Consider the following 26036-nt stretch of genomic DNA (forward strand, 5'->3'; position numbering starts at 1 on the left):
TCTCTGCCCAGCAGTGGTGCCTGTCACCACCCGGGCTCTGCTGGGGACAGACAGACACCTGGAGAAGCTCCTGTGGCCCCTTTCCTGGGGGGTTTGTCCCCTCCAGCCCCTGCAAACGCTGGGATGGTTTCTGCTTGAGCAGGTGCCGCAGAGGCACCAACCAGCACTCTTTGCAGTGGACTGGAGATTGCTGCTGTGTCCCAACACTCCCAGAGAGCCCCTGGGGAGTGAGGGGGACATTCCTGCCATCAGCCCTGCTGTAGGGAGGCAGGCAGCCCCAGTCCCCTGTGGAGCCTTCCCAGGGACACCCAGGCTGAGTGCCCTGGGCTCCATCTCCAGCAGCACGTCACCTGGCCCAGGCTCCAGCCTCCTCTGAGGGGAACAAGTGCAGGAAATCCCCCAGCAGTGACCAGCCTCTCTGAGGTGCTTTCCAGCCCTGCTGTGTGGCAGTCCCTGGGGACTGGAAATCCCTGAGGACAAGCTGTCCAATCTCCTGGGACACGATGTGCAGGAAGCTGAAGCCCATCTTCTGGCTGGTTTTCCAGCAGAAATTTGGAACGTTATCAAAATGAAATTTTCCCTATGGTGCATTTCAAACATGCAAATCCTGGTTTTCCCTTGGAAAATGTTCGCAGTTGAACTTCCCACCCCTCCTACTGCACATCTGACTGTGTTTCTGAGCATTCAGCTCCCTCTGATTGCACAGGAGGTGCTTTGGGGTTTCTCACCATCTTTGCCTCTGGTCGTTGATGTTCCATATCCCATCCTCTTACCACTCACCCAACATCTCCCTGCCTGCTCAGGAACACCCTGGTGTCCAAAGCCAGAGTGACTGCTTGCATCTTGTTGGAATTCCCCCATCCCCATGTGTGCCCAGCTCCCTGGATGAAGGCAGAGCTCTGCTGGATGCTGGGAATGCTTCTGGACACCTCCATTCTCATCACCTGCTGTAGGATGATGCTGCAGCTGCTTTCTGTGACAGCAGGATTCCAGATGTGCCAAACGCTGCTCAGGAGGGTGACAAAGGCCGTGGGGGCTGGGAGCACCTTCCTGTGGGGAGAGCTGGGTAGAGGCAACACGGATGTCCATGGATAGCTACAGCAGGGAGCTGTGCTGCCTGGAGACTCCAGCAGCCACTTCTGAATTGCAGAGTAGGCTGGGCTCAGTCCCTCTCAGCTGGGAAAGCATTCAGGAAGAGCACAGGGAGTGAGGGACTGCAGTCCATCCTGGATGTTGTCTGGACAAGAGCAGGAGACAGGGCTTGAACACACAAAAGCAACTAAGAGGCTGCTCAGACACTCCCGCCTTGGTTTCCACCCTACTGCTCCCTGCAGCTCCCCCAGCACAGGAGCAGAGCCCTTGGGCACCTTCCTCTGCAGACTCCAGTCACTGCCTGTCTGGCTGGGTGGCAGCTCCTGTGACAAGGACGTCCTGCTGTGTCCCAACTGCTCACACAAACCACAGTCCCCAGAGCAGTGGCAGTGAGTACACACTGTGCCAGCCTCCAGGAGGGTTGTGAGGAGCTGCTGGGGCTCTGCACCCCCTGCCTTGTCCCCTGTCCCTGCCTGGGCCTCAGGCTGGGACTTGGTGCTGTTCTCTGTCCCTGTTCTAGAAGGCAGCACACTCCTTCTGCATCTACTCTCACCTCTGCTGCAGCAGCTCATGGAGGAGTTTTTCCTCCAAACATTCTGAAGGATAGTTTCTCCAGTTTTTCGGCCTCTTTGTAAAGAATGTGATGCCCAGATCTGCGAGCAGCCCTTCCTGTGAGGGCTCCTCAGTGTTTCCTACAGAGGCTCAAGTCATTGGCAGCTGCTGCTCTAACTCCTCAGGGCGAACCCAAGGATGAAAATGCCACATTTTTGTTTGGAAACTAATGATCTCTGACCCCCGGGTCAGTATGAGAGGCCACATTCACAGTCAATGTCTCCACTGGATTTGTAGTCCTGTCCCAACAACAGGACCAACAAGACTTTCTTCTCTTTCCATGGCTCTACACTGGCTGTCCTAAAATACATTCCAGTTCTGTTCTTATCAAAGAATCCAAGTGATTTGGCATCATTATTTGCTGTCTCACAGATTTTATCACCAGTGATTGCTCCCAGAGCAAAGGCAGGAATACTGAAGTGGCAACTGCATTGCAAATCCTTTCATCTCTGTAGGAACACCCACATCCCACAGCAGCTCTTCAGTACCAGGCCCTGGAGCCTTGCCATGGGCGCTCAGTGTGTGCTTTGCTCCGTTTTGCACCTCAGATTAACCTTGCAGCTGCACACAGAAAGCATCTCCACAGCCCATGTTGCAGTTACTGCTCCAAATCCCATTTCAGCTTTCTCAAAAGAAGAGTTGTTTGGTAGCTCCACAAGGAGTGGCACAAATTGCATGTTCCTAATACTTAATTTTTGTCTTCTATGAAATTCCCTGTTGTCTTTTCTATCACTGGGCCTGATGTCTTACCCCGAGGCAGGTGAAGTCTCCAGCTGGGTTCCCTGCTGCTCCTCTGAGGTTTTACACTGAGTTACTCTGGCCGTGGGTGGGGATTACAGCACTTACTGGTGAGGGGACACCTCACCAACACACCTCCCATGCTCGTGTCCAACCCCCTGAGTCCAGGAGGTGCCACATGAAGAGCAGGATCACACTGCACTAGTTGCTAACAGGCAACCGAGGTTCTTGCCCTCACCCGTGGCTGAGGAGGCGGCCACGATGTGCCAGGAGGCAGAGACAGAGGAAGCAGAGAGCATCCCTGGCTGCCAGGATCAGCTGGTGGACGTGGCTGTGCTCCCCACGCACACAGCTCCCACCTGGGGAAGCCCTGCACACTCCTCTGCCTTCAGAGGATCAAAGAGCCCGAGGACACAGCAGGAGGGACACTCGTGTGGTGACAACATCTGTGCTGGCTGAGCCTGGCTGCGGGGAATTGTCATCCAGGCTGCTCCTGGTGCCAGCACAACATGGAGGTGGGGCATGACCTGAGAGAGAAGCAGGCATTCTTCAGATCTCCACAACTGTGCCAGATACAGGAGTCTCTGGAGACAAAACCTGAATGGAGGCGCAGAGGGAAGAGCCTGCCTCCTAACCATGGTCATCCCAGACTCCTGGGCAACACAGGAGGGACTCAGTAGCTGCACTCCTCCTTGCAGGGAGCTCCAGGTAATAAGAAGGAAAGAGCTCTTGCACTCCAAATAACGTTTCAAAGCCTGCCTTTTTCCTTTGTCTTCTCTGCCAAGCCACCTGCTGTGGCCAGGTCTTGACTTTGTTATTCTACTGCCATTACAGCCACCAGGATCCAGGTCTGTACAGCCCATTCCAGAACAGTTTCTTCCCACACAACCTACTGCAGGTGCACCTGGTAGGCAGAGGAAGGAATGAAGTCAGCTCTGTGCAGATTGAGGGGAGGAGTGCAACTCTCTTTGGCTTTTCCCCTTTGTCCCTTCAAGACAAACCCACACCGTGTGAATCCAGCAAGGCCCTCAGCTCCATGCGTGGAGGAGTGGGAACGACAGGGTGACACTGAAAAGGGTTAAGCTTTCCTGGAAGTCTGTTCCAAGAGCACAGCAGGGTTGGTGTGGAGCTCCACGCCAAGCACTGCAAGAGTTAAGGTGAGGTGGGGCCATTTTCCTTCTCTCACGGAGCGCATCACCAGCTCCATGGGTTTCAGGCCTCCCCAAGCCATGGTCTGCAGCCTCCTGAGAGGGTGTCCCGGCTGGAAGGGGCTGCACAGCCCCAGCATTCCTGCATGCCGAGCCCTGCGGCATTACACAACGGCCATTTTGCTCCTGCAGCTCCTTCCGAGTGCATGTGGGCAATGTGGGACACAGGCAAAATGGTTTCCATGGCAACTCGCACTTCAGAGATGCCAGTGAGAAAATTTGCGTTGGGGGAAAATATTCTGCTTCAACTTGCACTGCAAAGGAAGGACAGAGGTGGGCTGCAGCAGCACCCCAGAAATGGCACTGTAAAAATATCCCTGGTGGTCTTGGTTCTGCAGTGCTCGGTCTGTTCCCTGCCCAGGCTGGCTGTGACATTTATCCCATGAAGTGACAAAGCAACACTCTCTCACTACCTGCGAACCCCATTTTTCTCCAAAAAGGCCGAAGGGCCAACTCTGGGGAACAATGTGCTGTTCTGGCCACCTCACTCTGGCCTTGGAACAGGAGAGATGCAGTCCGGGAGTGAAACTCAGTTTCTTTCTGCCATGGAGCTGGACTGCCCTCCAGATGTTGGCCACTGGCTACTGTGCCTCCATTTCCTTAAGGGAGGCTAATGGTAGCCCAACAACAGGTACATGATGAGAACCCCAAGAAATCTCCCCAGCAGAGAAATCTATAGGTCATATCCCAGAGTAATTCGGTGAATTTAATGGAGGGAAATGGCTGGTTGCCCCGTGAGCTAATGGTGGCTCTGTCTGGAGGGTCAGAGTGAAGCCAAGGAAGCAGGCTCAGTGCCTGCTGAACATCTCTGCCCGGGAGCTGTGCTGGTCAAGGGAGGGTTCTCCAGCCCTGGAGTGCACATGGACCACGACAGAGTCCATGTCACACGTAGCTGTCCCCAGGCAGAGCTGTGGAAGCATGCTGCCTAGAGGTGCTGCATAACTGGGAATATTGGTATGGAGAACAAACCCACAGACCGTGTTTTACCCCCGGGCCCTGGTTTACTGAATGCCCGAGGTGTCTGCGCCTTCCGAGGCACCGAGAATGCCCTGATGCCGAAAGGGCACTGCAGGTGAAAAGGGCGGAGCGGGTCCCCAGAGCCCGGCCCCGCGACACTCGCAGGAGGCGCGGGACGCGCCCACACCCCGCAACCCGGCAAGCGGTGCCACGGAGCCCGCACGGAGCCCGCACGGAGACCGCACATACCCCGCACGGACCCCGCACAGTGCCCGCACTGAGCTCACACAGAGCCCTCACAGAGCCCGCACAGAGATCGCACAGAGCTCACACAGAGCCCGTCCTGAGCCCGCACTGAGCTCACACAGAGCCCGCACGGAGCCCGCACAGACCCCTCACAGAGCCCTCACAGAGCTCACACAGAGCTCACATAGAGCCCGCACGGAGCCCGCACAGAGCCCGCACTGAGCTCACATAGAGCCCGCAGAGAGCTCACACAGAGCCCTCACAGAGCCCGCACAGAGCCCGCACTGAGCCCACACATAGCCCGCACAGAGCCCGCACGGAGCCCTCATAGAGCTCACACATACCCCGCACAGTGCCCGCACGGAGCCCGCACGGAGCCCGCACAGAGCCCGCACAGAGCTCACACATACCCCGCACGGAGCCCGCACGGCGCCCGCAGCACCCGCGGCAGGGGGGGCTCTGCCGCAGCGCCCGGGGCGGGCGGGGGTCCCGGGGGCGGGCGCGGGGCGGGCGCTGCGGCAGCGCGGGGCGGGCGGGGCGGGGCGCGGCGGCGGCAGCGGCGCGGGCGCTTCAGCACCGGGGAGAGCGCCCGGCAGCGCCCGCAGCGCCCGCGGCCAGCGCCGGGCACAGCCCCGGGGCCAGCCCCATGGGGCCGCGCTGACCGGCCGGGCGGCCCGGGGGGCGGGCGGGCGGGCGGGGGGCGCGGGGGGCCCGGCGGGCTCCGGGCCGCCCGTGGATGAGCACCATGCGGCTGCTGCTGCTCGCTCTCCTCTTCTCCTCGTCCTTCGCCCGCGCCGGCTGCGACCCTAAGATCGTCAATATCGGCGCGGTGCTGAGCACCAAGAAGCACGAGCAGATCTTCCGCGAGGCGGTGAACCAGGCCAACAAGCGGCACGGCACTTGGAAGCTCCAGCTCAACGCCACCTCCGTCACCCACAAGCCCAACGCCATCCAGATGGCCCTGTCCGTCTGCGAGGACCTCATCTCCAGCCAGGTACCCCGGGACGGCGACCCCCCCTTCCCCGCCCCGTCCCCGGCGGGACCCGAGCCGCCGCCCCCGCGGCCACCCCGGCCCGGCCCCGCGGTGCCCCTCGGCCGAGCCGAGCCGTGCGGGGTCCTGGCCGGGCCCGGGGCGCGCTGCCCGCATTGCAGCCTTTATGTAAGCGCGGCCAGCTGCGCGCTCCGCGCACCCCCGGGCACCCGCACACAGCACGGGCACCCACAGACACCCTGGGGCACGCACGGGCACCCGCACAGCCCCCAGGCACATATGGGCTTGCACACCCCCCGCCGGGGCACGGACGGCCACCTGCAATCCCCACGCGGGTCACACATGGGCTCACACACACCCCTCAGAGCATACGTGAGGTCACACAGGCACCCCGGGGTGCACATGGGCATCCAAACGCCCCCGGGGCACACACGGGTTCACACAAGCATGCTGGGGCACACAGGGGCACCCACAGAGCCCCGGGGCACACACGAGCACACACACACATACCCCTCAGGGTACACAGGGATCACACACAAAGCCCGAGAACATATAAACTAACACAGACACAGCCCTTGAGCACACACAGACTCACACACGTGAAGCTCAGGGACACAGACTCTCACATACACCCACTCAGCACACGCAGATTCACACATGAAGCCCCTGGGCACACATACACACAAAGCCCAGGCACACACAGGCTCACACACACACACACGCTGGGCACACACAGGTTCACACACACACACTGGGCACACACAGGCTCACACACACACACACTGGGCACACACAGGTTCACACACACACACTGGGCACACACAGACACACACACACACACACACTGGGCACACACAGACTCACACACACATGCTGGGCACACACAGACTCACACACACACGCTGGGCACACACAGGCTCACACACACACACTGGGCACACACAGACTCACACACACACACGCTGGGCACACACAGGGCCCCATGCACTGAGTGGGTGCACGCACATGTTCACCCAGTGCTGTGCATGCACACAGCAATGTGCACATACACCTACACCACACACAGAGACACCACACACACCACGGGCACACACACAGCCAGGTGTGAGCACACACGGGCATCCCCAAACTGCAGGGAGAGGTGGGCACAGGGAACACCGTGAGTGCACACACTGTGCGCTCACACACACTGTGGGAATGCCCAGGGGCTGCACTTCGTGTGCACACACATTCCATGTGCACACACATTCCATGTGCACATGCATTTCCTGTGCACACACACATTCCATGTGCACACACATTCCATGTGCACACATATTCCATGTGCACACACACATTCCATGTGCACATGCATTCCCTGTGCACACACACATTCCATGTGCAAACACACACAGTCCATGCACACACACTCCATGCACACACATTCCATGTACACACACATTCCATGTGTGCACACAAACGTTCCACGCACACACATTCCATGTGCACATACTCAATTTGTACACACATTCCATGCACACACTGTGCACACACACATCCCATGTGCACACACGCACATTCCCTGTGCACACACACACATTCCCTGTGCACACACACAGACACGTTCCATGCCACGCATGCCATGTGCACAGACACACACACATGCCGTGTGCACAGACACACACACATGCCATGTGCACGCTTGCACTGCTGTGCAAACACGGGCTCACACACAACACGTCTGCACTTGTGCCAGCGTGCACAGCTGCTGTGACATACGGACACACACGACCGTGTGCAGGAACCTGGCACAGCCACTGCCACACGCACTGCTGGGACACGGGCACACGCGGCTGGGGTTGCAGACACAGGCACAGGGAGCACACCTGCACAGACACACAGACACGGCGTGCACACACGCACAGACTCGGTGTGTGCTGTGCATGGCTGTGCACATGAGCACAGAATGATCCTCCCCCTGTGTCCACGGGTCACTCTGAGCGCACCTGAGGGCGCAGTCCGAACCCTCGGTGCCGGTGGGTGCAGCCTGGGGCTCCGCGGGCAGCCCGTGGCCTGGCCTCTCCTCCTCCCCTGCGTGTGCTCTGGGTGCAGAGCCGGCTGTCCGCCCGCAGCCCGTCAGTGGGGGCCATCGGAGGGCGGACAGGCGGGTACAGAGCCAGCCCCTCCTGCAGCACACCCCCGCACATGCGGGAGGTCCGCTGGGGCCGCGCGAATTGTATGAACGCTCCCACCACGGAGCCTCACCCACCTCAGCGCCCAGAGAGATGCGCGAACGCAGCCAGGCACACACGGCCAGCCAGGGCAGGGGAGCGGAGGGGCCGCGGGGAGCGGAGCTGACGCCTTTGCGGCTCAGCTTCCCGCTGAGGAGCTGGAGGATAGCTGGGGACATCCCTGGGGTGCCGGCCAGGCTGTCCCCTGGCAGCAGGGGAGGCTCAGCCGGGTCCCGCGGGGAGCCGAGGCTCCATTCAGCGCTCCCGGCTGATGGATGCCCGTGGCCGTGCCGCCCGCACGCCCGCTCCCCGCACAGCCCCGCGGAGCGCCGGGGCCGGGCCGCGCAGGGGCTCGGGGTGATGGGCTGGGGGTGATGGGCTCGGGATGAAGGGCTCGGGGTGATGGGCTCGGGGTGAAGCGCTCGGGATGAAGGGCTCGGGGTGAAGGGCTCGGGGTGAAGGGCTCGGGGTGAAGGGCTCAGGGTGAAGGGCTCGGGGCAGCCGCTCTGTCCCAGCACACCGGGGCCGTCCCGGCCGCTGTGCCCAGAGCAGGGCACCAGTGCCTCTGTCCCCGCTCGCCCGCGCTGTGCCCGAGCAGGGGCTGGCAGCCCGCGCACGCAAAATGGCTCCTGCCGGCGGCTGCCGAGCGCCACAGCACAGCCCCTGCCCCCTACCCTGCTCCTGTGCCAGTGCGCTGCTGGGTGCAGGGCTTCACCCCCTGTGTCAGCACCGGGCACCTCTGCACACGGCATCCCCTCCTCTTGCATCCCTAGGACCTTCCCAACCTCTTCTCTAGCAATTTCTCCTCTCTTCCACGTAGGGTCTTCTGCGCCCTCTCTTTACTCCCTCCCAAGGCCGAGCAGGGTCCTCTCTCTTCCCCCCAGGGCCCCTTCCCCAGGCAGGCTTCATCCTCCTCTCCTGTCCTGACAATCTGTCCGTCCAGCCCGGGCGCTGAGCACATCCTGGGGCTTGGGCAGATGCTTGGAGAAGGAAGGGTTCTTTCCTCCAGACATCAAAGTCCTTGCACTGATTCACCCTAGCTGGAGACCTGCCACCAGCTGAGGACATTCTTTGTGCTGTCAAAGAGTGTCGGTGTAATAAAACATTCCCAGAGATTACCCAGCTCCTTCTTCTCCCTTTGAGACAAAGTAGGATCCTGCTGGACACCAAAATCCCAGCTCTGCCGTAAAAGCAGAATTTTGCCGAGATGCTCCCGGCCCGTTTTGGTTTAGCCCAGATGCCCAGCTGAGGGCATATCCCGGCTGCTGCCCCCGCCCTCCGGGCCCTGCCGTTCCCGTGTGCCCAGGGCCAGATGGCTGATTCGCTCCCTGCCTCCGCGCTCAGCCACAGTCCCAGCTGACCACTTTGTTCGTAATAGTCCTCAGAGGGGAATTACGGCCGAGTATTAAATGTGTGGTTAAAGAAATCGTATTACACAGTGTGACTGGAAGGGAGATGCGTCCCTTTAATCTGTAATCCATGGAAGTTATTAGTTTAGCGAGCGGAGCGCTTGGGCACGGCATTCCATTAGGACATAGCCCTGAGCAGAGCCATCACCTCCGTGGCACAGCACCCCTGGCTCCCAGCACAGCCCTCGCTCCCCCGCTCCCAGTCATTTCAGGGCCATTATCATGTTAACACGGGGCTGTTTAGCATTGCAGAAAAGAAAAGAGAAAAAAAAAAAGTCATGCTCGCTGGCCGATGCGCTCCCGTGAAATAATGTTTGTGTCGTGTATCCTGTCCTACAGGTCTATGCAATATTAGTTAGTCACCCTCCTGCTCCCAACGATCACCTAACACCAACACCTGTGTCATACACAGCTGGCTTCTACAGGATCCCTGTCATTGGTCTGACAACACGCATGTCTATATATTCTGATAAGGTAACTGATGCATGTTTCTGCTCTAGTACCTCATACATGTGCTGTAAATCCAGAGTGCCCGTCAGGAGGGTTAATGATGTCCACACTCTCTCTGTGTCTGTCTGTCCACCCTCTCCAGCCCAGCCTGCAGCTCCCTCTCTCTCTCTCTCTCTCCTGCATTCCAGGGTACATCATTTTTTTGCAGCTGCCAGTGTTGACCTACATAGTGCGGGATGATTTCTGCAGCACTGCTCTGCCAGGCTGCCGGGCTTGCTGCTCTCCAGCCACGGCTGAGGCATGAGCTGCCTCCTGCTCTGCTCACTGCTGACAGCCAAGGGGTCCTGGGGACTCTGGGGGCCTGGGGAGGGGCAGAGGATCCTGTTAGAGCCTGTACATTGGGCAGGATCTCTCTGGGGCTTGGAGGTTGTTTGGTCACATTCACTTCTTTGGGTTTGTGGGATATTGGTAGGGGAGATAACAGAATATCCTGAGGCTTCCCATGACATTCAGTCTGGTCAGCACTCAAACAGAGGTTTAGATTGCAGTGTCTCAGCTGTCCCTGTGGGAACACAGAGATGTCACTGGATGGGCTCCTGGATGGGCAGGCAGCACATGGGCAGTGAGGTGCTGGTCTGGCCCTCAGCTCACAGCCCGCCTGGCAAACACCTAAAGCCTTAGTACAGGAAAAAGGAGGAGCTGAGCAGAGCCAGGCCTTCCAAATGTCATTGCAGGATTTCATCCAGGCACACGAGCTCGGTGGGTGAGATTGAGCTGCTTCAAAGCACGAATCGGCCTTTGCTTGGAAAAATGTGAATATTCAAAAATGTAAATGTTCAGTGCAAAAATAGTCACTCCACCTACATGCTAAATAAAGTCAAATTTCAGGAGGAGGAGCAGAGGCTCCCAGAGAGGCACCAGCAGCAGTGCTTGGCTGGAGCAGCAGCAGGTTTTGGCATCTCCCAGCAGGACAGCCATGGCAGGCTGGTCAGCAAGCCAAGAGCACGGCAGTGATGGTGATGGTGGCTGGCAGGGCTGGGCACCTGCACACCCTGGAAGGGTCTCACCAGGCGTGGTTAGATGGGAAGGGATGGCAACAGAGCTGGCACAGCAGGCAGGAAGTGTTCAGGGGGGATTTGCTTCTTGCTGCTCTGGGGACAAGATAGATCTGACAGAAACGTCACTGAGAGGGTCCCTGTCACAGGGCCCACTAGGGCAGGGAGAGGGGACCCTGCACCTCATCTCTGCTCCCTCTCTGCAGGGCTGTGCCCAGCAAAGCACCACTGCCCACAGCATCTATGCTTTCCAGCCTCGTGCTGGCCTGGAGTGCTCACCCTGAGGGGGTGGCTTCATCCTCTGCTTCTGCCAGCCTTTTCCTTCTCAAAACACGTTTTCTCCAAAGCAAACCTCATAAAGCCCACCTGGCTCACTTCAGGGCTGGAGGAGAAACCCGTGGCCGCAGTGGTGAGCCAGTGTGCTGGCAGGGAGATGCTCTCCATGGAATATCTGGAGTGTTGAGCAGGTTCAGAGCTGTGGGGCAGCCCAGGCTGCCCACCCCAACAGCCCTCAGAGCACTCCTGCCTGGCTGGCATCATGCTCAGCCTCCTGCCCACCACGGCTTGGAGCTTCCTGAAGAGCAGGGAGTTGCAGGCAGCAGATGGGGCAAAGGCAGGGACTGGGTGGGGGAGCAAAGGATGTTTGGACAGTGGAGAGGACAGCAAAGGTGGGAGCAAAGTAAGGGACAGAGGGGTGTGAAGCCGTGGGATAGGACAGTGAAAGGTTCTGCACACCCCATGCAGGACAGGCTGGCTGGTGACTCAGGGACATTCAGCTGTTCCCTTTTTGGTTTCCAGTGATCAGCTTGCTGCATTTTTATTTTTTTTTTTAATTCAGGAAATTATATCTTTCAGCTTAGTTTCTATGGAAACAAGCTTGTAGGATCACTTTGTATGTATGCCCCTAATTGGTTTTGGAGGCATCAGACAATTTTAGCTGAATTTCACAGGGGGCTGAATTTGGGTTAATTATGGTCCTCTCAAGGCTGCCAGGGGGAGGAAAGGTGTGGACCTCAGCATGGACAGGTTGGCCCAGTAACTTTTGATGCTCTCAGAGCATCTCCAGTCATGCACAGTGGTCCTTGAGCTGTAGCCAGTCTTTGAGCAAAGATACCTGAGGGAAATGAGTTTTACTGCTCACAGTTTCCAACCAACTATTTGTTCTAGGAATCATATTGCAGTTATCAGGCAGAGCACTCTGGCTGCACTGAGACCCTCACAGCACCCAGCACAGTCCTGCCTGCCCGGGGAGGGGTCTCTGGAATCCCAGTCATCTCTGAGGTCAGCAGGGAGCTGGAGGAGAGGGAGTCTCCAGGCAAAGGCAGCAGTGGTTCCCATCACTGTGGTGTCTGTCACTGTGGAGAGCCCTCCAGAGAGATCTCATGGATGGAGCACTGCAAAAATCCCCCTCTGACTTTGCCATGCTGGGCCCCTTAGTGCTCCTGTCCCCCTCTGTGGGTGTTTATATCTCCTCTGCATCTCAGCTGAAAAAACCCACATGACACTGACATCATGGCACCATGAGAAATGGGAGAGAACCCCGAGTGTGAGAGCAGAGCCTGGGGCAGAGCACAGCTCAGGAGGGAGGAGGTCTGTGCTGTTCAACCCCACCATGTGGGACCACCCCTGCCCGTGGGGCTGGAGGGACACCCCGAGTGCTCAGAGGTGCTCAGCCCCCCACCACCCCACAGCAGATTCTTGCAGCAGAGGATCGGGGAGATAAATAAATTAATAAATTAATAAATTAATAAATTAAAGAGACCTGCTCTGCTGCTGGAAGAGTTGGGAAATGGAGTTTAGACACGCTGCAATGGAAGAGCTTTTTCAGTTCCAGCACCTTGCCCTGGTAGTTGAGGTGAAGTCTGTCTCTGTCTCTCTCCAGTCAGGGGATGGCTTTTCCCTCTGGTTCCTGCTCTCAGGGCAACCACCCCAGGCCCTCACAGGGCTTGTCCACTGGAAAGGGTTTTCTTCTTTATTACTGGTCTCACTGGCCATCGATGCTCAGCAGGAGCCCTGTTATGCAGGGTGGGAAGGTGCAAGAGGGGACAAAAGTGACTCTTGTTGGCCAAGAGCAGGGTCAGTACTCCTTCACTGGCACCCACAAGTGGTGACTGGAGAGGTTGCTTGGTGCAGGACAGAGATGTTTGCCCTGGGAGTGGGGAGCACAGTCCTCAGCAGGGCAGGAAAACCCTCAGCAGGGCAGCCTGGAATGTGCAAGAACAGACCAGGATAGTGGAGAGTTGGCCCGATGGAGCCCCCACATCCCAGCAGACCCCCATAGGCTCTCAGATTCCAGCTGGGAGCAGGATAGAGCAGCCCCACCGTGGCCCTGCCCCAGAGGCTGCCCCATCCCTTCCTCTGTGCACTGCAGAGAAAGGCAGAGAGTGCACTTTAGTCTGAGCTCCCCATCCCTCTGCCCCAAAATCCCTCCCTGCACTCATCTGAGCTGTCTCAGAGCTGACTCAGCTCCCTCCCACATCCACAGCTCTCATGTCAAGCAGTAGGCAAGCTCCTTCTATAGAGTGCCCAACGCTTCTTTCTCATGCCTGGTGAATTTTAGCAAATTTTCAGGAGCTTTACAGATTGGGATCTCTGTCAATCTCTTTGAAATTTCCCAGGCAGCTCAGCTGGGGAGTGCATTGCTAGAAGGGGGACAGCCTCCACTGCCATAGGTAATGAAGAAAAACACACTGGTCCCTTCAGCCTGTAGAAAAAATGACTTGCCCAGCCGTGGGCTCTGAGCTGGGGTAAGCCCCTGGGCAGACAGAAGTGAAGGAGGTAACAAACCCTTCACTCATGGCACTGTACAAGGCCCTGATGTGACACACAGGCACTGCCTGGTGGCCCCCAGCCATGCCCTTTTCCCTATGGATAAAATCTCCATGCAAAGGCCCCCCATGGAAGGCCCAGCCTGGGGCAGGTTGTGCACAGGATTCCAGCGCCCAGACATGTTCCCTGCAGGGGTAGATGCATTCTGGTGCTTTCTGCAGGTGCAGGCTCACACACACACACACATGATATCTACTCCAAAAGCTCCTTTTTGTAAGGACTTGCATCAAATCTATGCAGTTCTCAAGTCCTGACCCCACAGAGAATCATCACAGAATCCCAGAGGGGTTTGGGTTGGAAGGGACCATAAATCCCATCCAGTCCCACCCCTGCCATGGCAGGGACACCTCCCACTGTCCCAGGTCACTCCAGCCCCAGTGTCTAGCCTGGCCTTGGGCACTGCCAGGGATCCAGGGGCAGCCACAGCTGCTCTGGGCACCCTGTGCCAGCCCTGCCCACCCTGCCAGGGAAATATCCCCAACCTCCCAACCATGCTCACTCTGGGGCTTCTTTGGCTTCAGCCCCTGGGTTCCTGCTGAGCTTGGGCACCTGGATTTCACCCCAGCCTGTATCTGCTGCCTTTTCGCAGAACCAGAATAAAGTGAGGGTTGAGCACTCAGGTGTGGTTGGGCTGTAGGAGGTTTGCAGCAGGCTGGGGTTGGTGTGACTCCAGCTCTGTGGCCAGCACCAGGCACACTCAGAGGAGAGCAAGGGGTGAGGATCCTGCAAAACATCCTACAAAGCCCATGTGGATTTGTAATGAGGAGCAGTTTTTGCTGAGTGCCTGATCTGAAGGGAGGGAGCCATGACCCTCGACAGCCTCGAGTTCAGGTGCCTGGAGCAGCACCAGGGGCAGAACTGGTGCAGCTGAGTGAACCCACACACTGTGCTGGCTGTCCCAGAGGCTGTGCTAAAAACCACAGCTCTTTTTTAACAGTTGCTTCCAAAAAATGGGCTAATTAGTGTGCATAAATCACTGCATCCCCATCCTCTGCAGTGCAGCCCAGGAGAGCTCTGTGCTGGGTTTATGGGGTGTGACAGGGACCTGTGGGATGGGGATATCAAATCACACCAAGCTGGATTCTCACCTGCCTGTGCACAGCACAAGCTGGACATGGGAAACTCTGGGGCAATCTACGTTCATTTTTCTGCCAATCTTTAGCCCATGCAGAGATGCTCAGGAGTCCCAGGTGCTTCAAAAGCTGCACACAGACTGAGTGCTCATCCTGAGATCTCAGCTCAGCACTTGACATGAATTTTTCTTCATTCTCCTATTTGAAAACCAAAGTTCCGGGATCTGGGAGCTGAGATACCACCAGAGTCTGTCCATGACCCTTTTGACAACAATTTGCCTGGACTGTTAAACCAAGTTGCCCCCCAACAACCTTGCAGTAATTTTTTCCTCTGGACCCAGTGATATGTATTTACAATACTTAAGAAAGCCATGGTCAGTTTAAACACCATTTTTGCATGCTGGTTGGGAAACTAGAAAGTAACTTGATGCAATATAAGGAAATTTCAAAATTTTTTTCATTTCAAAAAGAAATTGAAAGAATTTTTATAGAATTTTGATATTTTAACCTGTCCTTCTCTGATTTCTTTTTTAATATTGGCTTTTCTATTATTTCTTCAGCTCTTTTCTCTCTTCAGATTTTTTTTCCAGTTTCACTTTCCCTGGATTTCCTTAAAGCAATTAAAAACACTCAGGGGTTAAATATTAAAAATGCTTAGACCCAGATGGTGCGTCCCTGGCCCAGGCTGTGCAGTTGGACCTGGAAATTCGTGGGCATCTCTGCTGTGTACAAAGAGATCTTGAACACTGTGTTAGTGTGGACACCATGGTTGTCTTTCCATTGTTTGTCCCTGTGGGGCTTTTTCCCAAACCCATGGGTTGGTGCTGGTTTTGTGGGGTGAGCTGCTCTTCCTGTAACTGTGATGTTTGTATCAGTCATACTCTGAGAGTCTCCCTGGGGCTCTCCTGGTTTGGTTCCTCCTCTGATTTAATATCCACCCTTCTCCTCAGGGTCTCACATTCAGGAAATGTTCCCAGTGCTGTGGAGGCTTTGGGCTGGGGCAGGAGCAGGGACCCGCTGACCCTGTGCAGGGAGCCCTGAGCACAGCAGGGAGTTTACATCTTCTTCTACACATTTCATGGTCTGGTTTGCCATTATCACTGTGTTGAGTGTGAGGAAGAGGATTTGTTTGGTGTGTCTGTCCCTCCTGTGTGTGTCCATGGGGGATATGATGCCTTTTCCTTTCCAGTGTGTATTACTTTGGCCCATTCTGGGACTGGTTTCTGGATGAGCAGGTCTGGTCCTCGTTTGGTCCCGACAACCATCTCAGCCTTAGAGAAAGAAATATTATGGTGCTTTATTTTTGTCCTCTCCAGTTCTGGCTCCTGCCTCTCTCCAGCACGTAGCTGGGCTCTCAAGTAGGTTCCATGCTGAGCATGAGCACTTTCACTTCCTAATATTTGACTCTAGGGCCTTTTGGACAAGCTGCATTTGTTTGAAAGCTCTCTGTCAGCTCCAGCTTTTGGCCTGATTGCTCCCCTAAGAGCGCTGTACTTAATTAGGCTGGAATTGCTATTGCACAATCACCCAACCATAACGATGTCTTTAACTGAATCAGAGGTTTGCTGGGGCACGGGTCCAGAGCTGCATCCTCTGCCTGCTGCTGCAGAACAGGCTGACCTAGAAACAGCCAGGGACCATGTTATAAAACTGCCTTTCTGAACTCCTGCCATGGAGAATGACAAATACACAGCTGCCTGTACCTGCCTCTTGCCTTCTGAGGGGAATTCTTTTGCTTTTTGATGTCCATTGTCTGGTAATTATTGAAAAGGTCAAGAGGCGAGGCTATATTTGCACTGAACAGTGCTGGCCATGGACCACAAAGCAGAAACCCCTCTTTGCCATGCTCTGGTTTAACCACAGAGAGGTACAAAGCCATACCCAGGGTTTGCTTCCCAGCCAGAAGGAAGGATGCAGGTCCCAGAGATTAGCTCGAGGTGTGCATCCCAAAATGGCTTTGTCCCACACACCCTGTGCTGCAGATGTGGCTGATGCCCCCACAGCCTGTGTTGAGCTCTTGTTCTTCCTTGCAGAGCATCCACCTGTCCTTTTTGCGCACGGTCCCACCTTACTCTCACCAGGCCAACGTCTGGTTTGAGATGATGAGAGTCTTCAACTGGAACCATGTCATTCTGATAGTCAGCGACGACCACGAGGGTCGTGCTGCACAAAAGAAGCTGGAGACCCTCCTGGAGGAGAAAGAGTCCAAGGTCAGTTCCTGAACATTGTCTTGTAGCTTTGTTTAAGCAACAACAACAAAACTAGAAGTCTTGGGCTGTTGTATGTATGTAGATTTCTGTATGTAAAACACCTTTTCTTTCCATTGTAACATGGCTAACATGCTTAAAGCATCAACAGTGTCTGACTAGTACCTGACAGAACTTTGTACTTTATTCATTTCACTTGCTTTGCCATGGTCAAAATCTCCTACATGTAAATCGACTACAAAATGAAGGGAAGGATAACCTGGAGCTCTGCAAATGCCTTGCCCAAGTTTCCCACCCAAGGAGAGGACCAGTCGCTCAGCTTAGGGAAGCAGCTGCCTCACTGCAGCCCCCGCAGGGCCAGGCAGACCCAGCAGTGCCAAACCCTCCCCGAAAAGCAGCTTTTGAATTGGCTGTCGGGGGCTCAGCTTAGTGCTTAGGAGGCGCAGGGCAGCCGGGGCTGAAACGACCCCTCTGGGTGGAGCTGTCAGCCCGTTCCCATCTCCATCGAAGCACATGCCAAACGCTGCTTTCCTGACACCCCATGCTGTCACAGGGATGGGTGTGGGGCCTTGCACCTGCTCTCAGGGCCAGTGGGAGCAGGGAGGGAGGCAGGGAGGGCCCCGAGATGCAGGAGGACAAAGCACAGCCCTGCGACGTGGATGGAAAGGACTGAAGCAGCGTTCCAAAGAAGCAGAGAAGGAGAGCGCAGGGTTCCAGTTTGGCTGCAGTCTGGAAGGCAAGGAACCACCTCTTGCCCTATGGGGTGGAGTCCCAACACATCCTCTCTCCTGGAGCAGGGTGAGGTCCCCTTTGGATGGGCAGAGCCTGAGTTCATCCAAGTCTCCAGCAGCATCAGGGCAGTCCCCCATTTGGGGGTGTTCCTTCCTGGGTCACCCAGCGACAGGGACCCCAACCTGCTCATTCCAGCCCCACCTGCAGCTGCAGGACCTGTAGCAGTCTCTCAGCTGTCGAGGAGATGTGGCTGTAGATGCTTCTTGTGGTTGGAGTTGGTGGCTGAGCTGAGAGATGGGACTCTGTGACTGCTCTTTGTCACCTCCCTGAAGGAGCAACTGGTGCAGGGGTGCAGGCTGGCACAAGCCACACTGACCACCAGACTCCTGATTTTGGCAGTGATTTTCAAGAAGTTTCATCCTTGCTGCATCTCAGGCTGTGGCAAGGCACTGATGTTCCACAGCTACAGAGGGATCCTCCTGCCTCTGAAGGCAGCTTCCCACTGGGTGACAGCAGGACAGTGCTTTTCTCCAAATCCTCTTCCCAGCACAATGCCCTTCATAAAGGGTGAGCCACTGCCAGTCTCTCATCCCTCCTCTTGCATCTTTTGAGCTCCACTTTCTCTTTTCCTGTAGTTTGTGTGCATCCTGTTTTGCTGTTCCCTCTCACGCCTCCATCCCCTTTGCCCCCTGTGGTGCTCCCAGGCACAGGGTGCAGTTCTTCTTCAGCCTGTCCACTCTGCAGGAAAGCCTTTGAGGTCAGGAGTGTGAAAGATGGGGAGGGAGGGTCTGTCCTCAGACCTCCCCCTATTTGCACTGCATCTACCACATGTCTTGGTGTCCTCTGGCAGCCCCTGGGCTGCTGCAGCTGCTCGGGCCTCTCTCCAGCCTGGGGCACCTGCTCTGTCCCAGTAGGTCACCTTGTCTTCTCTTTGGGGTGTGCCACTGAAGGTTTCTTTTTCCTTTGAGAAAAGGTCAGACAGACTGGTCTGACTGGTCTTGCAGGTGCCAGATAACCTGTTGGGGCTTCCCTGCCTTCCTCCACCTCTTCTCTCCAATCTCTCTCTGATCACTGATGTGCTGACTCTCATGCCATGAAGTTGTGCCGTGGGTCCATCCCCAGCCTCTCCAAGGGCAGCCTGGGCCCTGGGGAGGGAGCAGGCAGGATACCTGATCTCCACCTCTTCAAGGCTTAGATCACAGCCCCTGAGGACATGGAGGATCTGCTCAGGGTCAGACACTCACCTGCCCATCTGAGCCCTTGGTTTGGGGCACGGCTGTGCCCCCAGGATCTGTGCCTGCCCTGTGTGCCATGCAGGCACCACTGCACCTCCAGCAGCACTCAGGCTGTTCCTGGGGTGCCCCATGTGATGGCCTTGTCCTGGGGCTGTCTGCAACAACTCTCAGCCTGGAGCTGCTGCTCCACCCAGCACAGCTCTGCTCGCTCCTGGGGCTGGGAAGGGAGTGCTGGGCACTGTGAACCCAGAGTTGCTCCAGGTCAGAGATGGCAGGTCCCTGATGGGCTGCCGGCACTCTGGGACAGTGGTGTTCATCAAAGGGACACGTTTTTGAGTGAATGCAGGAGCACGTGGTGGAAAGGGAACCTGTGATTTGGCAGTCCCTGTGTGAAACATGAAGATCGGAGAAGGGCTGCAGGACCACATGGAAAAATGGGAAAAAGACGATTACTACTTTAGTTCTGGAAAGAAGGCTAGTGACAGGGAGAGGTGACCAGGAGCCAGCCTTGTTGCACTCAAGACTCTGCTGACCAGCCTGGGACAAGGTGCCAGCACATCCCAGGGATTTCTGCTTGGAGGCTGCAGCATGGATGATCAAGTTTTTGGCTACACGGATAGTGCTTGGGGAGAAGTGACCAGCGTTGCCTGATTGGAGAACATTCCTGCTGCAAGTCTGGTCTCCTTGTGGCACTCATTGCTCCAGGGCTAACTGCAAGCCCAGCAGAAGCCATTAAGAAGCCACTGCAGAAATCCTTGCTGTGGGAATCATCAGAAATGAAGGCAGACCTGGGCTACAAGCAGATTTTGCCTCTTCAGGTATTTTTCCTTGCCAGGACCCAATTTCTTTAAGCAACAAAGAAACTGTTGAGCTGCGTCCAAGGGGAAGAAGGAAAGATCACACAGCTGCATGGAAAGGAGACCTGGCAAGATGTCCTGACAAGGACTGGCCTGAATGCTTGGGAAAAGGCAAGATAATTAGTTTACAAAGCAAGATGAAGAGAAATTTGTCTACCTGAGGAACAGCTGGGAACATGGAACCCTGTGCACTGGGCATGCAAAGGGTTGGGCTCCTGGCAGGGATCTATTGCCATCAGGCTCTCAAAAAATGGAGATGAGTGTAGAGCTCTGTCCCACACCCCAAGTACTCAGGTCAGGGATGCTCAGCTGGGGTGGGGTCAAGGTGAAGATGTCAGACTGTGTCCCACCAAAACCTGCCAAGCTCTCTCCTGAAGGCATCATCAGGTTGCTCTTACTGGCCTGGCCACAGGCGCTGCTCCCAGGAAGGTCCCAGGGCTCTGTGCAGCTGCTGCAGGGTCAGGGCTCTGGGTTCTCAGCATGCTGCCTGCTCCAGAGGAAACCTCCAGAACTGGGTGCCCTGTCCCGGGCTCCTCTGGGGCCAAGCAGCACCAGCAGCTGAGGCAGCAGAGCAGGGGAGGAGCAGGATCTCTGCTCAAGTCCGTTCTCTCCGAGCCCCACTGGCATGCTCCAGTCAGCAGCATGGAGACCACCGAGCAGTGAGCCCCACTAGCCACGCTTAGGGCCAGGTTATGGGCACCCTGGTCTCGGGTAGCTGCAGCCCCCAGGGCCACCGACGTGCTCAGAGCCATGAGGTGCCCTGGGCCCTCCCCAGGGACCAGGTAAAAGCTGCAATGTCATCCCATGTTCACCATTGCTTCATATCGCCATGCTTTGAGCCAACATGGGACATAGAGAGCTTTATCTTTCTCTTTTGGATGTCAACAGAGCTCAAAAAGCTGCTCCCTCCTTTCAGGGGGTGAGAGGTTCAGCTGAGACGCCTCACTTTGTGTGGATTCTCTGAGGGTGGACAGGATTGTAATGCTGCTAGTGATACTAGTAATGCTAATACTCTTAACTGTAACAGTTTGCCTTTATCCAGCACTTTTCGTACACAACATTTTGTCCTTTACTTCCACAGTAATTCCATGGAAACCCCACCACTTAGGCCCTTAGATTGTTTCTGAGTTTAAGATAAAAATTCCTTGCAGAAGAATTCCCCAGTCCCTCAAGGGAAAATGCAACTGCATCGCACCAGCTGTGACACTCAGGCTTTGCTCTCAGATTGCTCCGTGACGCTCCCGTGAGAGCTGAGGCACAATCTCTCCTGATAGTGGTTTTTGCGAGCTCCAGCGTTATAGAGACCCTTTAGCAAACAGTGGAGGAGGAGGTGGATGTTGGATTGCTTTACTACACGTCATTTTCAACTGTTTATAATATTCTTCTGTGTCTACATATTTTCTCTGTGCACATTATTCATCAGAGTAAAAAAAGGAACTATGAAAACCTCGACCAACTTTCCTATGACAACAAGCGAGGACCCAAGGTATATATGCATGGAAATGCACGCCGCCCACCAACCTAACTAGCAAATGAAAAATAGCCACAGCCAACAGAAAAATAAAAAAAAAAAAGAAAAAAAAAAAAAAAAAAGAGAAAGAGAAAAAAAAAAGAAAAGAAAAAAAAAAAAAGAAAAAAAAAATTCCATGACTATGTTTCTTGGTAGCACGTTTTTATGTTGAGATAGTTTGGTTTGGACTTGAGAATGGAAACTTAGCCAGCTGACCCTGGAAGGATTTCTTTTTGAGACATGCATGTGAACCAGTAATTAACTTGCAAGTTCTTTTTTTTTTTTTTTTTTGAAAAGTTGAACCAACCCCCTTTCCTCCCCAAAGGAAATGGTTCCTTGGTGTAAGTTGCTCACTTTGATTCCCAAAGGTTAACCCTGTGCAATATGTTTTTTTTTTCATTTCCCATGTTTTTGAAAAACAACACTCGTTTGAGTTTTCAATTGCATTTCAAAGCCTTTTTCTCTTTCCTGTACAATGCACGCCTCTTTTTGGGTCTTGATTGACTTCAGTTTGCATGCACAGTGCAAAAAAAAAATTAAAAAATAAAACAACCAAAAAAGCCAAAATCTTAAAAGAGAAAGAAAGGAAGGAAAGAAAGAAAAGAAAGAAAGGAAAGAAAAAGAAATAAATAACTATAACCAATCTTATTTAGCAGACTTTTGTGCAGTTTAATGAATTCTCTTGACCTTTTTCTAGATAGCATGGCTCTCACCACCAGTCCTGGGGCTCACTCACTAACCAGCTTTGCTCACACTAATCACAGGCTGAGAAAGTGCTTCAGTTTGACCCTGGAACCAAAAATGTGACATCGCTGCTGCTGGAGGCGAAGGAGCTGGAGGCCAGAGTCATCATCCTCTCTGCCAGGTGAGGCCGTGCCGCCCCTTCCCCTCCCTGCTCTGATTTCCTCTCTCCCAACACTGTCCAGCGCTGGAGCCAGTGTGGATTTGGGCTTTGACAACCTCCCAAGGAGCCTGAAATAACCCTCTCACCCAGTCTTTGTCCTGGGAGGGTGCTGAGGGTGCTGAGGATGCTGAGGATGCTGAGGATGCTGAGGGTGCTGAGAGTGCTGAAGGTGCTGAGGGTGCTGAGAGTGCTGAGGATGCTGAGGATGCTGAGGGTGCTGAGGATGCTGAGGATGCTGAGGATGCTGAGGGTGCTGAGGGTGCTGAGAGTGCTGAGGATGCTGAGGGCGCTGAGGGTGCTGAGGGTGCTGAGGATGCTGAGGATGCTGAGGGCGCTGAGGGTGCTGAGGATGCTGAGGGTGCTGAGGGTGCTGAGAGTGCTGAGGATGCTGAGGGCGCTGAGGATGCTGAGGGTGCTGAAGGTGCTGAGGGCGCTGAGGGTGCTGAGGATGCTGAGGGTGCTGAGGGTGCTGAGGGCGCCGAGGGCGCTGAGGGTGCTGAGGATGCTGAGAGTGCTGAGGATGCTGAGGATGCTGAGGGTGCTGAAGGTGCTGAGGGTGCTGAGGGTGCTGAGGATGCTGAGGATGCTGAGGATGCTGAGGATGCTGAGGGCGCTGAGGGCGCTGAGGGTGCTGAGGATGCTGAGGGCGCTGAGGGCGCTGAGGGTGCTGAGGATGCTGAGGGCGCTGAGGATGCTGAGGATGCTGAGGATGCTGAGGGCGCTGAGGATGCTGAGGGTGCCGCTGGCCGGGGGGTGACAATCCCGAGCTGACGGCTCTGGCAGTGCTTCAGCAGCAGCAGTAGTGGCCGATGGCGTGTCCTGCCCCGGCCGGGCGGGGGCAGCCGCACGGCCCCCGGCCTGGAGCACGGTGTGCGGGTGTGCGGTGCTCAGCAGGTGAAGCTGACAGCAAGGCTCCTACCGCATCCAGCATTTGGCCACCGCCCAGGACAACCAGCAGTCACATCTGGGGTGGTTCCCTGGCACTGCCACAGCCTTGGGATGTGACAGCGGGGCCGCCCGGCAGCTGGAGCCACGTTGCCCTTCCCTTCCTGTCGTTGCAGCGAGGATGACGCGGCCACGGTGTACAGATCAGCGGCGATGCTCAACATGACGGGCTCGGGCTACGTGTGGCTGGTGGGGGAGCGGGAGATCTCGGGCAATGCCCTGCGCTACGCCCCGGACGGTAGGCACCTGCCGAGCTCCGTGCCGCCGCCGCAGGGCTCGGGAGCCGGGATGAGCGGCCCCTGCCCGCCCCGGGAGCCCTCGGGCAGCCGCGGTGGTTCCGAACGGGGGGTCCCGCACTCTGCTCCCCGCTCCCTTCGCCTGCGTGGGGACTGAGCCTCGGCCGCGCTGCCGCCCCCCAAATCCGTGTCACTGCGGCTTAGCCGGCTGCCTGTCACCCCTGTCACCCGGGGGATGGAGCTCAGGGTGCCCGTGCCCCTGCCTGCTCCTGCCTGAAGCTCAGGCAGCTTCCCGCCGCATCCAAGGGATGCTCAGCCCGTGGCCATGTGCTCGCTGTCCCAGGAGCTGGGGCACCAGTGATCCCAGGAGTGCTGACCCGCCCCCCCTCTGCCCCCGGCAGGAGTGATCGGTTTGCAGCTCATCAACGGCAAGAACGAGTCAGCCCACATCAGTGACGCCGTGGCCGTGGTGGCCCAGGCCGTGCACGACTTGTTTGAGAAGGAGAATATCACAGACCCACCGCGGGGCTGCGTGGGCAACACCAACATCTGGAAGACAGGACCCCTTTTTAAGAGGTATTGGGGAACGGGTCCTGCTGGAGGGAGCGGAGGACCCGGTGGGGGAGAACTGGGAAAGGTGGGAGCATGTGGAAAAGGTGCATGAGGACTTTGTTCAGGGTGTGTGTCGCTAAAGCTTTGAGGCATGTGGCACATGGCTGCCTGGGCTCTCCTTCATGGTTTGGATGTCAGGACTACATCTCTCCTAGAAAACTCTCCCAGACACAGGGTCAGGCAACGGCACGCAGTTTTTCCAGGCTGTTTAAGCATCATCCACATGCCTGGCACCAGTTCAGTCCATGTCAACCCATGCTACCCTGGCATCTTTAGACAGCTAGGATGTGTGGGCAGGGAATGACTCTAGGAGGAAAAGACTGAGGACCGTGGTCTTCTCCAGTCTGGAGCTTAATTCCATGGGTGGAAGTGGGAGAGAGGGGGGTTCTGCCAAATCAAGGTAGAGGAATGTTTCTGTCCCATTTTATCTCCGTGCTGTGGACACATTTCCTGCTGAACATTACAAGGACTGTGGCATGAGTCCGGCACTGCAAGCAGGACTTGGTGCAAGAGATGTCCATGCATGGGACAGGTTGCCCTTGGCTGTAGCAAACCCTGGTGCTGTGGATGTGGAGGCTGGAGTGTCACAGATGGGAGCGTGTGCCTGTGGGGTCCTGCTGCCAGGGCAGGGGGATTGGCAGGTCCTGCATGTGCTTCCAGACCCCAATCCCTGCATCACTGCAGGTGCTGGGGCCACAGGGGCTGGGCTTTGGTGCAGCAGCCAGTCCCTGCAGACCTGGGTTCTTTTGAGCATGTGACCTGCAAAGCCTGGAGGTTGTTTTAGAAGCATTCCTGGCATCCTCTGCAGTGACAGTCTTTGGCATGAGCGTGTCAAAGCTGTTCTTCACAAGTGGCTCAGGCAATCCTTGTGTGTCCCCACTATCACCATTCCAGGGTTTGGGGGCTGGTTCTTGGTGATGTTCATGTGTGTCTGGGCCCCTAGCCAGGCTGGGATGGGCAGTGCCAGGCACAGCACCTGTGCAGCATGCTGTAGCATGGGCACACCTCCCAAGGAACCTCCAGAGGAAAGTGTCCTTGTGTGCTGTGGGACAGATCATTCCAGAAAGGAGTGGGACTGATCTGGTGCAGAGCAAGGGGCAATGACAGCAGATGTGGTAGAGAACATTCGGGAAACTGATTCCATCCACCAGGAGGGGATGGCCACAGGTCTATGAACAGACCATAGGTAGCCTTGGCTGGACTTCTGCAGGGTAGTGAGCTTATGGCAGGTAACTGAGAGGAATCATTTGCCTTTCTGATCCTTGTGAGGCATCTCAGATGTTCTAGGTTGTCCCAGCTGTGTTTCTCTCCACAGGGTGCTGATGTCCTCCAAGTACTCGGAGGGTGTCACTGGCAGGGTGGAGTTCAATGAGGATGGGGACAGGAAATTTGCCAACTACAGCATCATGAACCTGCAGAATCGGAAACTGGTCCAGGTTGGGATTTACAATGGCAGCAATGTACGTGCAGGCTGGACTGGGTAAGGAGGGGTTGGGCACTGGGGTGTCCACCTTGGCCTCATGTCCCTCTGCCTCCTCTGGAATCCATCGCAGGTCCTGACCAATGACAGGAAGATCATCTGGCCTGGGGGGGAAACCGAGAAACCTCAAGGCTATCAGATGTCAACCAAGCTGAAGGTAAGAGCAAGTGGCATTAGGGGCAGGGCTTCTCAGCTCATCTGCCTCCCACCTCCATGGCTGCTCTTGCAGCATTTGCAAGGCCAGGAGAGGATATGGGAGAGAAATAGAGAAGGTACTGGAGGGTGTTCAGAGCACAGCTTTCAGCTGGAGTCAATCTGGATAGGGTGGCAGGCACCCTTGGTTTTGAAAAGAGACAGGTGGGAAGTGGATATGAGAGAAAACAGCATGGAAAGGGTGGAGGGACAAGGTGTTCACCATTTCTTATGGGAGCCAGAGGACACCTGTCAC

General features: G+C 55.9%; 1 protein-coding gene across 12 annotated transcripts in view; it reads left to right on the forward strand.

Annotated features, from left to right (window-relative positions):
- The first annotated feature begins 5561 nt into the window (after positions 1–5561).
- GRIN1 (glutamate ionotropic receptor NMDA type subunit 1) overlaps positions 5562–26036 on the forward strand; it is a 38426-nt gene continuing 17951 nt past the window's right edge. For 8 of the 12 annotated variants that reach the window (XM_066332566.1, XM_066332556.1, XM_066332560.1 and 5 more), the window contains exons 1-9: positions 5562–5847; positions 9803–9937; positions 16904–17080; positions 21325–21387; positions 22176–22276; positions 23377–23498; positions 23898–24072; positions 25424–25568; positions 25662–25745. In XM_066332566.1, coding sequence (XP_066188663.1) covers positions 5590–5847; positions 9803–9937; positions 16904–17080; positions 21325–21387; positions 22176–22276; positions 23377–23498; positions 23898–24072; positions 25424–25568; positions 25662–25745 — 1260 coding nt within the window. In that variant the 5' untranslated portion in view covers positions 5562–5589. The remainder of the gene's footprint in view (positions 5848–9802; positions 9938–16903; positions 17081–21324; positions 21388–22175; positions 22277–23376; positions 23499–23897; positions 24073–25423; positions 25569–25661; positions 25746–26036) is intronic. The other 4 variants (XM_066332561.1, XM_066332567.1, XM_066332559.1 and 1 more) reach the window with 1 other exon arrangement.

Source organism: Sylvia atricapilla, chromosome 19 (genome assembly GCF_009819655.1).
Source record: "Sylvia atricapilla isolate bSylAtr1 chromosome 19, bSylAtr1.pri, whole genome shotgun sequence".
In the NCBI taxonomy this organism is placed as follows: domain Eukaryota; kingdom Metazoa; phylum Chordata; class Aves; order Passeriformes; family Sylviidae; genus Sylvia; species Sylvia atricapilla.